The following is an 18,945-nucleotide window of genomic DNA, read 5'->3' on the forward strand; positions in this document are numbered from 1 at the left end:
GGTCGTCGCCATCTTGGAAGAGAAATCTTCAAGTTTCGAGACGGAAGAGGTAGAAGATCTTCCAGAAGCAGAAGAGCTTCAAATCGAGTGACCGGAAGATATATTCTAGAAGGAGAAGAGTGCAAATCGAGTGGGGCTCCGACGGGTCTAAAGATCATCTGGCATGATTTACAACTTTGCACTGTAATACAGGTATATTCAAGTGATATTTAAGCTTAATATATGATAATGAATATATATCTTCATCTGGAATATATTTATGACGGAGCATTTTACCATTTCCACAGCCTTGGGTATTCTGCTATAAGGTATAGTCTGTTTCATAAAACTTCAGAATAACTAATCTTAATAAGGGCGCCCCACAGTCAATTACCCGCGCCCTGCGCCCTTATTAGGTCAAATACGGTATTTCAATGAGCAAGTACTGTAAAGTCGGCATCAGTACTGTGCGATCACAAGACAAACAGAAATATACTGCAGACCCTGAGAGGAAGTCGTTTAAATAATTTAACCTATTTGACTCATGCGACCTTAGATATGGGTCAAGGTCAATTCTTTTCACAAACTTTGATGGGCTTCATCCAAGGTACCTATCTGGCAGTTATCTTGCGTCTAGGCATTTTGGTTATTAAGAAGAAGTCGTTTAAATGTTTCAATGATTTGACCCCTGTGAGCTTGTGTGTTAAGGTCAGTTCTTTTCTCATACTTTGTCTGGCTTCATTCAAGGAACTTTTCTGACAATTATCTTATTTATAGGCCGTTTGACTACTTAAAAGAAGTCGTTTAAATGAAAAAAAAGTACGTCGGACGGACGGACGGACGGCGCGTCACGGCATAAGCTCACTTTGCCCTTGTGCCAGGTGAGCTAAAAACGCAACGACTATTCTGGGACCCCCGAACTCCAACCATTTGAGCTATCAGGCCGCCTGCGTTCAGCCCAGCCCAGTTCTGCTACTACAATTGCAGCAACTAGTTAGGATGTAAATTCTCAATGCCAAATTAATGCATCTGATACAAAGATTTGATATTTTTGTGAACTGGATTCAAATTCTAAAAGTAATCTCAACAGACTTTTTTTTGTTTTGTTTAACGTCCTATTAACAGCCAGGGTCATTTAAGGACGTGCCAGGTTTTGGAGGTGGAGGAAAGCCGGAGTGCCCGGAGAAAAACCACTGGCCTACGGTCAGTACCTGACAACTGCCCCACGTAGGTTTTGAACCCGCAACCCGGAGGTGGAGGGCTAGTGTTAAAGTGTCGGGACACCTTAACCACTCGGCCACCGCGGACCTTATCTCAACAAGCTTAGATCTAATGAATAATTAAGTCTAGAATACGTGAATATTAGGAAAAATCTTAATATTTCCAACACTCAATTGCCATTTTATCAAATATAGTCTTATAATGATGATTTACACCAAAGGAGAAGGATATATGTGATCTATACTTATGTACTTAGTAGCCTTTGAAAGAAAAAGTGAGTTTGGATGCAGTTCAGTCCAAAACATGGTTAAATTTGAAAATAAATGTCCACGCTGTTTTAGCCATAGCATCGCTCCTAGACCTCTAATGCATGTATAGACCAGATTGGAAGGTTGTAGGGTTTATGGACTTATAAGCTTTTCAAAAACTGACCCCAAACACTTCAAAGTTTTGGGATGCGACGCCGAGGCGAAATCATTAGCTCAAGGTGGTAGCTCGTAACCCGGTGGGCTAAAAATTGTTGAAAGTGTTGAAAAGACTTTGAAATATCCAAAAATATTTTTACATAACAGTGATAAAACAACTCTAACAGAAACATCAAGCGTGCTTCTGACTAAAACAAGGATTGACAAATGGAATCAAAAGATGGAAACCTTTCAGTTGAAGCTCTGTCGTAAGATCCGTATACAATGTACTCGTAAAACTGAGTAGATTGACAGATATCCAGAGGACGGAAAATCTTGTTATCAATTGACAGTGAAATCTGTGTACTCGTAAAACTGAGTAGATTGACAGATATCCAGAGGACGGAAAATCTTATTATAAATTGACAGTGAAATCTGTGTACTCGTAAAACTAAGTAAATTGACAGATATCCAGAGGACGGAAAATCTTATTATAAATTGACAGTGAAATCTGTGTACTCGTAAAACTAAGTAGATTGACAGATATCCAGAGGACGGAAAAGTCTTATTATAAATTGACAGTGAAATCTGTGTACTCGTAAAACTGAGTAGATTGACAGATATCCAGAGGACGGAAAATCTTATTATAAATTGACAGTGAAATCTGTGTACTCGTAAAACTGAGTAGATTGACAGATATCCAGAGGACGGAAAGTCTTGTTATCAATTGACAGTGAAATCTGTGTACTCGTAAAACTGAGTAGATTGACAGATATCCAGAGGACGGAAAGTCTTATTATAAATTGACAGTGAAATCTGTGTACTCGTAAAACTGTGTAGATTGACAGATATCCAGAGGACGGAAAGTCTTGTTATAAATTGACAGTGAAATCTGTGTACTCGTAAAACTGAGTAGATTGACAGATATCCAGAGGACGGAAAGTCTTGTTATCAATTGACAGTGAAATCTGTGTACTCGTAAAACTGAGTAGATTGACAGATATCCAGAGGACGGAAAGTCTTATTATAAATTGACAGTGAAATCTGTGTACTCGTAAAACTGAGTAGATTGACAGATATCCAGAGGACGGAAAGTCTTGTGTTATAATTAGAAATCTGGCCATGGGTACTCGTAAAACTGTGTAGATTGACAGATATCCAGAGGACGGAAAATCTTGTGTTTATTAAAACTGAATACACTGTATAAGCATTTTGATGGTTCGTCAGTTTCTTCTTAAAGAAGACACAAGAGAACCTATAATCGACCCTGTAGGATGGCTATTCCCGCGGGGGTAATTTTCTGAAAGTCGAATGTCATATTCAATTTCTGAATGTACACGGACTTAGTTTACATGAGTATGCATACAAGGTTGATGTCTAAATTTAGACACCGATTTTGTTATATTGTTGTTTTCATTGTTTATATCTTAGTGCACCATTTAAATGCCAAATTGGCACAATGGTGTCACGTGACTTTTGTACACACCTGTATGTTTATTAGAACTGAGATAAGGCACGTGGGGCGAGAGCGAGCATTTAATAGTGATATTAGCAGGTGTGTACAGATACTGGACGGCCATAACGTTATTTAGTTCAGCCCTTGTCCAGGTAAGTACTTCAGAGGGGTAATATAATTCTGACTACATGTATATATATATATATAGCATTGCACTGTTGTCCAACTCCTAAGGACGGTGCATACACAACGGTATGTAAAATCGATCATTGCATTCTTTGTCTGATTGAGTTCTAGAAACTGCCGCTGTCGTGTTTCAGTTGTCCACACGTCCAGGAGAGCAGTCAGTTGTCTGTACGTCCAGGTGAGCAGTCAGTTGTCTGTACGTCCAGGAGAGCAGTCAGTTGTCACGCGTCCAGGAGAGCAGTCAGTTGTCACACGTCCAGGAGAGCAGTCAGTTGTCACACGTCCAGGAGAACAGTCAGTTGTCCGCACGTCCAGGAGAGCAGTCATTTGTCTGTACGTCCAGGAGAGCAGTCCGTTGTCTGTACGTCCAGGTGAGCAGTCAGTTGTCTGTACGTCCAGGTGAGCAGTCAGTTGTCTGTACGTCCAGGAGAGCGGTCAGTTGTCCGCACGTCCAGGAGAGCAGTCAGTTGTCACACGTCCAGGAGAGCAGTCAGTTGTCACACGTCCAGGAGAGCAGTCAGTTGTCTGTACGTCCAGGAGATCAGTCCATGAGAACAGTAAGTTGTCCGCACGTCCAGAAAAGCAGTCATTTGTCTGTACGTCCAGGAGAGCAGTCCGTTGTCTGTACGTCCAGGAGATCAGTCCAGGAGAGCAGTCAGTTGTCCACACGTCCAGGAGAGCAGTCAGTTGTCCACACGTCCAGGAGAGCAGTCAGTTGTTTGTACGTCCAGGTGAGCAGTCAGTTGTCTGTACGTCCAGGAGAGCAGTCAGTTGTCACACGTCCAGGAGATCAGGAGAGCAGTCAGTTGTCCCCACGTCCAGGAGAGCAGTTAGTTGTCCACACGTCCAGGAGAGCAGTCAGTTGTCTGTACGTCTAGAACAATATCTGTTTAAATATAGACACGGCTGACTAGGTAAGTTTGAGTAACCTATACCACCGAGGCAGACGAAGATGTCTGTAGTTACATGTATACATGTGTGTTGTTTTATCTCTAGGATCTAGACATTATGTGCCAATACATATTCCTATTACATACGTGGTATGTAAGTATTGTTAACGGTCTGCATTCTTGATGGCCTACTGAAATACATAGTATATTGAGAATATCTACTTTCACAGAGACTCTGGCCTAGTCGTGTTAATCTTTGTCAGTCGTCCCTGACCTACTGGTTGTTGGGTGAAAGTCGAGGTATATAGGTCACCTCACTCACCTAGATTAACGGGGATTTCCCTTAAGTGGGGATTTCCCTTTACTCATTGCATGAGTTCGAGCCCGGCACAGGCAATTTTTTTCATTACTCCTTCACATTACATATGTACTTCTGGCAGACCTTTGTTTACTCCGTATCTAGTAACGACACATTTCACTTCATAAACCAATCTGACGTAGTGTATAATGATGATCTATATTTTGATCAGATTCTACAAGGACGATAACATAACGTAATTATTTATTTATAGAATATAGCACAGGGGCTTGGCACGATTTTCCAAATGATGGCCCATATATAAATGTATTATAGTGTCAAAAGGACACTATAATACCCCGGGTACATATATATATATGGACCATCATTTGGAAAATCGACACTATAATACATTTATATATGGGCCATCATTTGGAAAATTGTGCCAAGCCCCTGTGGAATATAGGGTGGTGATTCCCGAGCACCAAACACCCTTATTTGATCTATAAACGCGAGACACTGACGTTCGTTACAAACGATACTAAGTATGATGTATGAGATAGGTCGTACACACACATACATATAGGTCCTATATATCACAAGGCGAGCTACAGGCTAAGTTCCTAATGAAGACGTCGTGAAAGCTATATCAAAATTGAGTTTTTATCCTTTTCTACAAAGCCATCCCAGCACGACGATTTCCATTTTCTTCTATTGTCCCTGTTCTCGCGGGAGCTGAACGACATTTAAGCTGCGTGCTTACAACAACAATTACGGCCCCAGCCGTTTATACATTTATCCAGACTCTCACCCAATCTAATTAAAATCTAGATGTTCATTAGTATATCACTACGTTACATGAACATACAACAACATCCCATAAGGGGTCACGTCAGGTTGACCTTTTGGATTAGCCAATCAAATGGCTTCTTCCAGAATCTTGGAAGTGAATTTTATATGTCCGAATTAGCATGACTAGAGTGTATAGTCTGTCAATTTGATTCAAGTCAATTCGTCCCATAAAGCATATAGCTATATTCTGTGCCGAAATGGTTTACTTCAGATGCATGCTGTGACGAAATGTTTTGCTTCGATGACATCGATAAAATGCCAATTCGCCCTGAAAGTGATATACACACATCCCAAAGGTTATTAGAACGTGACCCCATATTGGATGTTGTTAGATGTTCATGTAACGTAGTGAGAATGACCATATAGATTTTAAATAGATTGACTCTCACCACTGTTATTTTTTTTCAGGATCAAAGATCATACCAGTATTGCATCGTCATGTCAGCTGAAGACAAATTTCCGGAAACAATATATGACGTTAAAACTCCGTCTTTTCTCTTGGATATTGACGTCATGAAAAGAAATGTAGCGAGAATGAAGGAGAACTGTGATCGCCTTGGTGTCAAACTTAGACCGCATATGAAGACCCACAAAACAGTGTAGGTAAAATAGACAAAAGCTATTATAAACATACGCCCATATCACATAACCCCACTATACAGAGCACAGCTGGTATTCATGTCCTTGTCCCGATAAGGCAGCTTAAGTGCTGAGTGGAAAATTAAACCAACAGAATACCGACGTCTAAGCGTAACCGTAATCAAAGATCCCATTCGATAAATCGAGAGCAAACATGAACAAGATGGAGATCTGCATAGACGCTGTTTACCCGAACTAATATATATCCGGTATATGATTAGGTGGTCCGGAAGGGTGAGCGTCTTGTACTGCAGCCACGACAGCCGTCATTCAAATGTAGGTCAAAGCCGGGTCAGTCACGTCTCCAAAAGAGACCTGGGGCGGTGTCTGTGGCGCCACTAGGAATGTCATTGAGCATCAAACATGCGTTTCTGGGACGATTCGGAAGGGTAGTTGAAATGGTTATGGCATAGTTTGTCTCTAACCGACAACAATCATAAGAGATACTCATGCATAATAGACAGACGTTAACAATGTTTAAAACAATGTTTTATCTATCATCAATTTTCCTTTGTGAAATCTGTAGGCTCTGTTTCCTCTCCGAGACATATCAGAGTTTATTAAAATGGTAAGTTGCTACTGCTTAACGCTCGGTATTTCGGAAGTCAGATGGCTGGTTCGCCTGTTGTCAGTATAATGTAACCAGGTGGAGTATCCTGATGGATATCTCCGGCTGTGTGTTTCAGTGAGGTAGCACTATAAAATCGGTATCGGTTCCGCGCTGTCACAAGGAGACAAATATGATTATACCCCAGCCTCCCAAACCACACTATAGCTGTAACTCTTGTTGGGACGTTAAACAATACAAAACGAACCACATTTTCACATCTTTTCCAACAGAGAGCTGGCGGAGATGATGACGGACGGTACCAAGAAGTGTTTGGTTGTTTCCACTCTGGACGAGGCCGAGTTTTACGCCAGTCACGGGTTTGACGACATTCTGTATGCTTATCCAATAACACAACAAAAACTGGACAGGTAGGTAATTAAAAAAAATTAACTTAAGGGATAAAAATATTTCATATCTATTCAAACGAGCTATATTTGAATAAGGACTACAAGCCCTAGTTTCATCTTTCTTTTTTACTTGGGAATACTCCTTAATTTAAAGTTTCCATATGAATGCTTTAGTGGATTGAAAACTATTCTCTCTTTTCGGATAACTCTTATATCACGGCCACAATCTGTACCAACCAGTTTCAATAGTTCCCCGATCAGCACGTGCCCATGTCGTATTTTGATTTAATTTGACTATTCCCTCATTCGATGGCGTATTACTAGTTAAAACAATGATATTCACAGCTTCTATTTTGATTTGTTCTCACTAAACCTCAACTATTTTATTTAGATGTCGAAGACTCGCAGAAAAGCTAGAACACTTTCATATTATGGTCGAAAGTCCTGAAAGTATGGAAGCCTTGAAGACCACACCAAGGGGGAATGACAATCGGTGGTCCGTGTTTCTGGAGATTGACCTTGGTCTGGGACGAAGTACGTTTATACAACAAATCATAGATACTGACATAGTTATTTGTACTGAAACCTGAGTTAAACTCTCTGTCCGAATCAAAGATGTATCTATCTATATATCTATATACGTTACAAGAATGTCATATAATAATCGTTGACTAATGAGCATGCTATACACCTTTGATAAGAAACCTCATTCTAATTTGGGTGGAACAATTGCCTTTTGAATACTTTTCTAGAAAGGAAAGGATATACCACAGAGAGGCCGCGATAGCTCAGTCGGTTAGAGCGCCGGTAACGTGACCTTAGGTGAGGAGGCCGCAATAGCTCAGTCGGTTAGAGCGCCGGCCACGTGACCTTAGGTGAGGAGGCCGCAATAGCTCTGTCGGTTAGAGCACCGGCCACGTGACCTTAGGTGAGGAGGCTGCAATAGCTCAGTCGGTTAGAGCGCCGGCCACGTGACCTTAGGTGAGGAGGCCGCAATAGCTCAGTCGGTTAAAGCGCCGGCCACGTGACCTTAGGTGAGGAGGCCGCAATAGCTCAGTCGGATAGAGCGCCGGTAACGTGACCTTAGGTGAGGAGGCCGCAATAGCTCAGTCGGTTAAGATCCGAGGTGTGTGGTACGACCTTCTCCAACCATGTCTTAGTTTCTTGGGCAGCTGAGAAACGGGTCAGTTTGTCCTGTCGTGGTTGTGTCCTTATACAAGACACTTTACCTTAATTTCTCTTGATGGCTTGAGACAGGCCTCCCGTATGTTGTTCAGTGATGTAGTCACCAACTTCTACCATGAAACGCCGCATCCAAATTATCCTAGCTGTTAGCGGGGCGATACATCCAGCAAACAAACAAACAACCGAATGAGAGAATTCAGATGTGATTACGTAATCTAGTAGCTCATTTATCTTTTAATTAAGGCTGTTTTTTTTCATAGCAAGGGAAGGGCGGAGAATATAGCAAGCCAAGTCGACATATATTCAAAGCTCCAATGTACATGTACATATACCTTATACGGTATTTTCCATTTCACATCTCACAGTTTTTATAGTATAGCTATGATTATACGGAGAGACCAGCGCTAGATCACAGACGAAAGAAACAAATAAAATAAATGATATTAGTAGAAAAAAAGTGTAATGATACGTTTGAAATTCTTTAAAATCAAATTCATGTCACTGCTGGAGTACCCAGTGTAGCCACACGACAATACTGTGGTCAAATGGAGCTAGACGCTTCATAAGAATTCTTGTGAATTATTGTTATGTAATGAAAAAGAACAGGGAATATACTTATCATAAAGCGGAATTAGAACCTATTTTAACAGAGACGCACAGATAACTAGATGAAAATCAATAACATATTCATGAAATATAATTATTGCATAGAAAAAAGGTTTTATTTTCTGACAACTACAGATCATTGAAGATTTAACGCACTCATAGCATACTATAGTTGGTACTCCCAGTGGTTCCATTATCACCGCCTTACCTCTGATTTGATATTATGAATTAATTCGGAATTAACTTAGATTTTCATAGCGGGTGCCGTCGATACTCCGGAGACGCTTACTCTTCCGGAATACCTGATCGTATTACCTTTATACGTTTTCAGGAGTCTGCACGCGACTCTTAATTGTTGTTTATATTTTGCTCTATTTTATCTGATTTTGAGTTTAAACTATTATTACGGTATTATGTCGGAATTCCTTGCTCGTTACTGGTATATGCCTGATGTCGTCTCCTCCTTTCATAAGCATCCTCAAGTGAACGCCCCCATTGATAATATGTGGCCCTCGATTTATAGGTTATGGTCAGCAGTTTGAGATGTTTTGATCACCACTGGTGATTTTGTTTTGAAATCGCGGTGAAAAAAACCCCCAAAGAATACCTACATTATAATTAAATCGTAATTATATCTCTAAATCGTTAAGTTAGCTTTGGCAGACTGGTGGTTTAGACAAATACATACTTGTAACCTGAATCTGTATTGTTATGGGCAAGGCTTTAACAGCAAAATACAGCAGCTGACGAAGGACCTCACGATAGTAACACATTTCAATGCAAATTAAGAGTTTGATACACTAAAGCTAAAATAATGAAACTGCATCATACAACTATTAAGTCCTTCTAGGACTCGTCAGTGATATGAAGGACTTTATTTACCTATGTTGTCCTTCTAAGAATCGTCAGTGATATGAAGGACTTTATTTACCTGTGTTGTCCTTCTAAGAATCGTCAGTGATATGAAGGACTTTATACAGCTATTTTGTCCTTCTAAGAATCGTCAGTGATATGAAGGACTTTATACAGCTATTTTGTCCTTCTAAGAAGCGTCAGTGATATGAAGGACTTTATACAGCCATTTTGTCCTTCTAGGACTCGTCAGTGATATGAAGGACTTTATACAGCCATTTTGTCCTTCTAGGACTCGTCAGTGATATGAAGGACTTTATACAGCCATTTTGTCCTTCTAAGAAGCGTCAGTGATATGAAGGACTTTATACAGCTATTTTGTCCTTCTAGGACTCGTCAGTGATAGTAGGGACACCAAACAACTGTTATTGTTTCTAGGACTTGTCAGTGAACAAATACAACAAATCAAAATAGAATGCAAAGGAAAATTGATATATAACCTTTATATACACGGGTTTGGAAAGTATATATATATTGTAGGTACACTGTATTGTATATATATCATAATATTTCTAACCATGTTAGAATGTTACCTTGACAGCTGGAGTTGAATGGGACTCGGATATGGCCTTGACCCTGGCTAGAGAGGCCACGAATTGTCCCGGTGTTGACTTCAGAGGCTTGTATGTACACAGTGGGGACTCCTATGGAGCCCATGGCCCCGACCAAATCCGACAGTCTGGCAAGAAGAACACCGATAAGTTGCTGCAGCTAAAAGTCAGGTAGGCTGCCATGAAAATGACCGATTGCAGGAAGAAAATGTAAGACATCGTCGATCGTCGATAAAAGTGAGCTGTGTCAACAAGAAAATACTTACATCACTGTCTTTGTTATTCAATTTAACTTCCGTTGTCAGGATTGCCACATGCTATACGCCATGTTAGATAATGCTTAATAACACTGTATGGCATTGGAGGTTACTGCATGACCTTGAATGATTCGGTATGATTTTGAAGGATACTGTATGACCTTGAAGGATTCGGTATGATTTTGAAGGATACTGTATGACCTTGAAGGATTCAGTATGATTTTGAAGGATACTGTATGACCTTGAAGGATTCAGTATGATTTTGAAGGATACTGTATGATTTTGAAAGACACTCTGTGACCTTAAATGATACCGTATGACCTTGAAGGATACTGCATGATATTAAAGTATACTGTATGACCTTAATTGAAGGATACTTTATAACCTTGAAGGACAAAACATGACCTTGAGAGATAGGACGAATTTATTAAGTAGATATATGGCAAACAAACACAAGAAACATGTAATGAATGTGCTTCGTTTAATTGCTTGATGTTTATTACTCTAGAGTTATTCCCCTTTCCTTGACAGGCTTGCTGAGGCCGGGGTGACCTGTGCCACCCTGTGTATGGGTTCGACTCCAGGCTGTTCACATCCTGATGATAGCATGGCACAACTAGACGCCTTCTCGCCCGGAAACTACATTTTCTTTGGTAACAAAACAATTTTATTTCAATGTTTCTACATCTTAATAAGTGTTAATTTTGCCAGAACCATAATTTCTTAACCGTTGATGTTTTTACGAAACTTGCATTACCTGAAGCCGATGTGTAATGCTCCACAGTAAGGTCAATTCTTATCTTAATTTCAAGGCCAAATGTCAAAGTGAATATTTTTCAAATAATTTCTTATCTGGCGACAACTTTAAAAACCAGTAAAGATGTTTTAATGAAAGTTGCTGTGTACCTTTATCACCCCACTGACGAAGTGCAGTGCTCTATCATTGGATCATTGTGACCTTGACCTAAATGCAAAGGTCAGTTGAGTGCCAAAAACATCAATGCCTAGTAAACATATCTATTTATCTAATGTTTAATGGTATTTATCAATGGTATTGTCAAGTAAATATTGATATGTTGTGAGGAAGTATAAGATAAAAATTGTTGCTGTACTGCAAAGTGGCTTGTTGTATCTATCCGATTTCATATTTTGATACCTTGCACAAAAAGGGTAAGAGAACAACGCTATGAAAATGCCGGCTAGGGTAGTCGTGCAGCACCGTGTCCTTTTCAAGAATAGAAATTGTGGAAAGAGCAAGTTGCTGTGATCACTGAACATTTTTTTTGTGAGCTATGCATCCCCTATTGGCCTCTTGGTTCCTTATCAACTATGAAAACTGTGTCATGATTATATTTTATAGTCGATGGATTTGTATACTAATGCGTTATCAAATTAAGTAAAGACACAACTCTCCAGTCGTGAGAATAGAAGTGTTTAAACCAGAGTTACCTACTCTTCTCACAGGAATGAGCCCCTGCTTGAGTTGTCCAGAGATAACAGTCATTCTTGTTAAATTAGAAGATTTTTGTTAGAATAGATGAACTTATCGTGCCGCAACATGGGCGCTTTGTCCTTGTCTTTGCAGGGATCGGAACAGGACTGTTGGGTTATAATTACTGTTCATTCTAAAGAATGAGCCTAAATTCAGTATCGTTCACAGAGATTTACATCCTCTAGATAGATGATATTTCAGTCAGACATCGCCAGTGTTTCTTTCGGATTTCATATTACCTGGTAGTGTACTGTATAGCACAAATCACGAAATGTGCTTTCTATGTATAGATACTAACCCTCATATATATCTATAAACTAGAGAGAACTTTTTAACTCGATATGTAACCCTGGTAAATACTAACCCTAATATATCTCTCAGCTAGAGATAACTTTTTAATTCGATATGTAACTCTGGTAAATACTAACCCTAATATATCTCTCAGCTAGAGAGAACTTTTTAATTCGATATGTAACCCTGGTAATACTAACCCTAATATATCTCTCAGCTAGAGAGAACTTCTCTTTAACTCGATATGTAACCCTGGTAAATACTAACCCTAATATACCTATCAGCTAGAGAGAACTTTTTAATTCGATATGTAACCCTGGTAAATACTAACCCCGTTATACCGCTCAGCTAAAGAGAACTTCTTTTTAACTCGATAGGAAACCCTGGTAAATACTAACCCTAATATACCCCTCAGCTAGACAGAACTTCTTTTTAACTCGATATGTAACACTAGTAAATACTAACCCTAATATATCTCTCAGCTAGAGAGAACTTCTTTTTAACTCGATATGTAACCCTGGTAAATACTAACCCTAATATATCTCTCAGCTAGAGAGAACTTCTTTTTAACTCGATATGTAACCCTGTAAATACTAACAGCATTATACCGCTCAGCTAGAGAGAACTTTTTAACCCGATATGTAACCCTGTAAATACTAGCAGTATTATACCGCTGAGCTAGGGAGAACTTTTTATCTATCCTGGGCTACAGGGAACTCTTAACTCGACGGTTTGTGCGAAAGAGTAGGAAGTTCGATCCCTAGCAACGACATCGAAATAAATATAAATTATGATGATATCTGTTAAATATTTGTCTTCCTTTTCTACTACAGACGCCATGCAGAAAAGGATAGGGACGTGCGAGGAGAAAGATATCGCGTGCAGAGTCGTCTGTCGTGTCATCAGTCACAAAAGGAGCCTCAACAAAATGACAGTGGACGCGGGATTTCTGGCGATAAGTCATGACGGAATGGAGCTAGGATTGCCAGAGGGACCCGTGGTGTTCCAGGACCACCCGGAACTTAAGTAAGGACGACAACCTTCACGTTTGTAAATGGATAGGTATATAATGTGTAAAATATGTATTATAGATGTAAACGACCCCTGAATATTATAGTTGCGTTTATTTTAGGGGTTTAACGTCCTCGAAAAAGCCAGGGTTTTAGAATAATGTAATAAGAATTATGATTTTAGACAAATCTTATATTTAATTTCAAAGTAGGGGAGAAAGTTTTGTATTGTGCTTCAGTTTTTCCTAGCAAAACCTGGCACGTCCTTAAATGACCCTGGCTGTTAATAGAACGTTAAACAAAAACTATTTATTTATATATTTATCATATATTAATGCTTCATGTCGATCTTTTTAAAATTAATTAAAATATTGAAAATATTCAACAATGTAAAATTACGACAGGATATTGCAAACTTTAACCTTTGGATCAACAACACATATTACATACCGGTATCCTACATTGTGTTAATAATTTTATGACTCGTGTCCCCGAACTGACGCTCTACGGCTTCTTATCACATATCCAGAAATATCTGCAGCTTACACCACTATGCCAAATACACGGCCTTTTAAAAGTGTTGTTCATAATATATTAACTTAAACAGTTGTGTTGAAAAGCTAGGACTCGACATAAGTCTATAATTAAGCAATGTAACTTAACTTACTTTTATAATGTGAAGACATTGACGTCTCTCTATGCACTAACTAATACATATTCACTTTTTACCATGATTCACAGGCTTTTGGGCATGTGCCAAGAGTTAGGTAGTGTCGGCACTCAAGGTGAACCACTGGATTTTTCAAAATATCCAATCGACTCCTTGCTCTTTGTCTACCCGAATCATGTGAGTACGAAAATCAACGGAATCTGTCTGTTAATGATCCTAACCGGATGTTGATACATGTCTGTAATCCGTTTTGGATTTTATGACGATTGTTGTCACAAATGATGAGAGTTCTTCCAATAGTTACTTTACTGAAATAATACAACTGGTACCTAAAACTATTGCGGAATACGAGTTAATTTTATCTCGTTACGTCAGCAATGAATATTAAGTAGTAAACCCCTCACGTGCCTATCAAGGTCACAGACATATCAAACCAATCTCTTTCATTTCATAGTTTCGCGTGCAACATAGTAGTCCTCAGTGTTATATGTAATATCGTACCCTTTCTATCAACGTATTGATATCTAAATTAATAGGAATTGAATCAAATTATTGTCTTATGATAGGATTTCAGACATATTATCCTTAGAAATGAGTAACCATGGAAAGAAAAAAAAAACAGAAATTTATATGTATCGACGAACCCAACAAAAGAGCGTACATTATTAGGGAGGAACCACGTGTGCATGTGTACAGAACGCACCTTCAGACCTTATCACAAGAGAGTTTCTTAAAGTTGCAAACATGTAGATAATTGTCTTTATGAATCTGAGGACTAAACATGCTAGGTCAGTATTTTGATAGCTCGCTACAAGATTAGTACCCGGATGGAACTCAAATGATAGACTCACCATGATATGGCTCGCTACCAGCATAGTGCTCGGATGGAACTCAAATGATAGACTCACCATGATATGGCTCGCTACCAGAATAGTGCTCGGATGGAACTCAAATGATAGACTCACCATGATATGGCTCGCTACCAGCATAGTGCTCGGATGGAACTCAAATGATAGACTCACCATGATATGGCTCGCTACCAGAATAGTGCTCGGATGGAACTCAAATGATAGACTCACCATGATATGGCTCGCTACCAGAATAGTGCTTGGATGGAACTCAAATGATAGACTAACTTTTTGGCTCGTTACCAGAATAGTTGTTCTGAAAGACTCCAAAGGTGTATTCATTATCTTGTTACCAGAATCGTCCGTCAGACTGGCGACACTGGATGTTTAACCTGCAATTAATGTAGGCCTATTCATCGGCGTCTAGATTGTTTGCACTGTATCCGAACGTCTCCAGGTTTCTAGAGATTCTATATGTATATGTCTGTTACGTCTTCAGCATCATGCGTCGGCTGAAGATATACGAGGACTGATTGATATGTTGTGAGCCTCATATTGAAGGAGGCACTCAAGGATGTTCTTTTTAAGTCCCACTATTCTCTGACTATATAGGGCCGTGTACTCAAGGACTGGTCTCATTTGGTTAGTTTATATCGACGAGGTAGCACTCTAAAGTAAATAAGACAAGCGGCTTTTGCAAAATGGACAAAATCAGTGAAAGAGCAGTGATCCAATATTTGCATAAAAATGGTTTAACACATAAGGGTATCGAAAATGACTTGCAAGCAACACTAGGGAAAGATGCCCCTTCATATGCTTCAGTGAAAAGGTGGGTGGCGGAATTTAAGCGCGGCCGACAGAGTCTTGAGGATGACCCCGTTCTGGATGGTCGGTCAATGTTCCACCCCAGAAATGGTCAATACAGTTCATGATATTGTTATGACTGACAGACGAGTCACAGAAAGATATATAGCCAGTATAATTGGCATTTCACAGAGAGCAGTACATTCCATTCTGACCGAGGATCTTGCAATGAGTAGGCTTTCTGTCCGAAGGGTACCAATACTTCTGACATTTGATCAGAAGCACACCAGACGCATATCATCGCGTGCTGATGTTAACTTTTTTGAGGAAGACCATGCCCACTTTCTTCAGAGATTTGTCACTATGGATGACACATGGGTCCATCATTTTACTCCAGAGGCCAAACAACAATAGAAACAATGGAAGCATCCTGGCTCTCCCCCACCAAAGAAGGCAATGGATGTTCCATTACCTGGGAAGGTTATGACCTCGGTTTTCTGGGATGCGAATGGTATTCTGCTTATATAGTATCATCTCCAAAAGGGACAAACAATCAAGGGCACATATAATGCTTCACTTCTGAAGCAGTTACGGGAAAATATTAAATTTAACCGGCGCGGAAAGCTCACTAAAGGTGTGTTATTCCATCGGGACAATGCTCCTGTTCACAAGTCTGTTATTTCCATGGCTGCCATTGGTGATTGTGGCTTTAAATTGATTGAGCATCCGCCTTATTCACCTGATCTCGCTTCATCCCACTTTCATCTATTTCTAAAACTGAAAACAGCTATTTTAGGCACCCACTTTCAGTCCGATTATGGCGTCATGCATGCAGTGGATGGTTCTTTCTGAACAGCCAAGAAAGGCATTTCTACAAAAGTGGCATTGGGACCCTTTAACACCGCTGGCAAAAGTGTATAGATACTGAAGGGATTTTGTTGAAAGATAATACAATATGAGGCTCACATCATATCAATCGGCCCTCGTACATGAGATCAACCATGGACGGTGAACGAATGCCTCTCTGACATTGTTGCATGTGTGTTGCGATTTTGTAGATATAGACACAGTGGTGACCATATTTTTTTTATTATTTATAAAAGCTATTAATCCATCGTATATTAAAAGCCACACCTTAGTTTCCATATACATGTATATATGACATTTGTATCATTTATCACCTGAATATGTACACGATATATATTTTCAATCAACATCATTACATAATTTACAATGTATTACAGATTATAAGTCATGACTTTCACCGTATATGTTTTGTGCTAATATGTTTCTCGTAAAATATGCTAATCAGCGCTGTCTATCTAGAAATATAAAAAAAAACTCCCCTTACGATGGGGCATTCTGTAGGAAGCCCTACGTCCTTCCGTCGGACCTTTTGTCCGACCGGGCTTCCACTGTCATTTAGGTCTGGCTACGCGCCTGGACATTGTTTAATGAATATAAATATATAGGTATTCGGCCATTCGCAATGTAGACTGAAACCACTTATCATGGACCTGCACATGGCTAATTTGAAGCACAGCATTTTTTTGGTCAGCGTCTACACCAAGATATTATTGATAATGATTTATTGATGCATGTGGCAAATTTGAAGTACTGTTTTGTTTGTTCAATGAAGAGCTGATCATGTGGGTGCAAATGATATTTCTAGCATGCGTTCGATTTTTCTTTTCCTTTATTATAAATATTAAACGTTATAGTTTAAAAGGCGAACACCTGATATAATTTTAAAAAATAAAAAAAAAATGGAGTAGATTTTTTTTCTTCAAAATGTGAGCTGATATTGATTGTTTGACTTTGATTGATGACTTCCTTTGCTGTTTCAGTCATGCGCTACAGCAGCTCTGTATGAGAACTACTACGTACATTCCGGGGAGAAAATCGTCGGGATCTGGAGGCCGACTAGAGGCTGGTAGTTTGGAGAAATGATTATGAGACTTTACCCGTTTCGGAACTAATTCAGAAATACTGGCAACAAGGCGAAGTTATTAAAATGTGCGATAATTGACATCTTTTATTTTTGATTTTACATTTGTTATCTGATATGGTATATTTGTAATTCATGTAAGAATGATCTGCCTTGATGATAAACGCTATTGTGAGTTTTGAAGTTAGTGTTGAGCATTCCCAGTCTAGATGTATTCTATCTAACACACTCTATCTGTACTTGATAATTATTATTGTTTGGCGATTTTCCGAGGAAGGAAGGAAGGAAGGAAGGAAGGAAGGACATTTCTGATAACTCTATTTCGTTTATTTTACATTAATATATTATAGTCTTTCACAGATATTTGGTCATTTTGGCGATACTGATGGAATTCAGCAACATAAATTGTTCCCATCATCGTCTATTTCAATAGTATTCCGGCTTCCTAGGTTCACCTTTGACGTTCTAGTTTTGTCGAGGTCGGCAAACATGACATAATTTGCAGTTCCTAGGACATTGGCGACGTTGTCTAGTAGAGAATATCTAGTTTCCTGTAGTTTACAGCAATGGATAATACGATGAGTTATTACGTTACTGCCACGCTGTCCACAAAATTTACATTGTTTTCCGATGAAGATATTTTCTACCTTACATATCTTACCTGTTAAGAGGTTTTATTTTATGACGTAAACTGTTGACCTTTGATAGTATGGGGACTTAGATAGTACTTCTGAAATTATACCGAACAGTTATATTGGAGATACCAGGGCTGATTGATATGTTGTGAGCCTCATATTGAAGGATTTGAATTTTGCCTGAAATATTGTACATTTATTATTTTTCAACATAATCTCCTTCAGTATTTATACACTTTTGCCAGCGATGTTTAAGGGGCTCAATACCACTTTTATAGAACTCCTTTTCTTGGCTGTTCGGATATTCATCCACTGCATGTATGACGTCATCATCGGACTGAAAGTGGGCGCCTGAAATATCTTTCATCAATTTTGTCCATTTTGCAAAAGCAGTCTGTCTTGTTTACTTTTGAGTGCTACCTCGTCGATATAAACTAACCAAATGAGACCAGTCCTTGGGTACACAGACCTATAGAATCAGAGAATAGTAGGTATTAAAGAACATCCATGAGGACCTCCTTAAACGAGGCTCACAACATATCACTCATCCCTCGTACATAAGCTGCGACAATGCATTTGGCTGAGAGAAAAGTTACCTCCCTTTGATTTATGCTACGTTAGATTTGTGGATATGTATGGCCTTACAGCTAATCTAACCAAGTGAAGGATGCATGGAACATTAATACCAATGGTAAGTTTTTATGGGTGTGTGCTGCGGGTTCATTGTTCATTTAACAGTAAAGAAATGATGGTATACTTGACACATCGTTCCTCCTCTGATTCGTGTAAATTGTTATCAATGTCGAGGGTGCTATTTACAGTTACCTATTAAAATTCAATACGATCAGTGTTTT

At 39.2% G+C, this 18,945-nt stretch overlaps 1 protein-coding gene across 3 annotated transcripts; it reads left to right on the plus strand.

The window, feature by feature from the left end:
* On the plus strand, window positions 1-18,941 carry LOC117317317 (D-threo-3-hydroxyaspartate dehydratase-like). Of its 3 annotated transcripts, none has more exons than XM_033872111.1 (9): window positions 1-192; window positions 5,695-5,885; window positions 6,766-6,903; window positions 7,274-7,416; window positions 10,127-10,307; window positions 10,925-11,046; window positions 13,010-13,202; window positions 13,928-14,033; window positions 17,356-18,941. In XM_033872111.1, exons 2-9 carry the CDS (start codon window positions 5,725-5,727, stop codon window positions 17,443-17,445), a joined length of 1,134 nt encoding a protein of 377 aa, XP_033728002.1. In that variant the 5' UTR covers window positions 1-192; window positions 5,695-5,724; the 3' UTR covers window positions 17,446-18,941. The 3 variants fall into 3 exon arrangements, with proteins under 3 accessions (XP_033728002.1, XP_033728003.1, XP_033728001.1); XM_033872112.1 differs by lacking the exon at window positions 1-192 and adding an exon at window positions 3,151-3,212; XM_033872110.1 differs by lacking the exon at window positions 1-192 and adding an exon at window positions 4,048-4,160.
* The last annotated feature ends 4 nt before the right edge of the window (window positions 18,942-18,945 follow it).

The sequence above is a fragment of the Pecten maximus genome, chromosome 19 (assembly GCF_902652985.1).
Source record: "Pecten maximus chromosome 19, xPecMax1.1, whole genome shotgun sequence".
Taxonomy (NCBI): domain Eukaryota; kingdom Metazoa; phylum Mollusca; class Bivalvia; order Pectinida; family Pectinidae; genus Pecten; species Pecten maximus.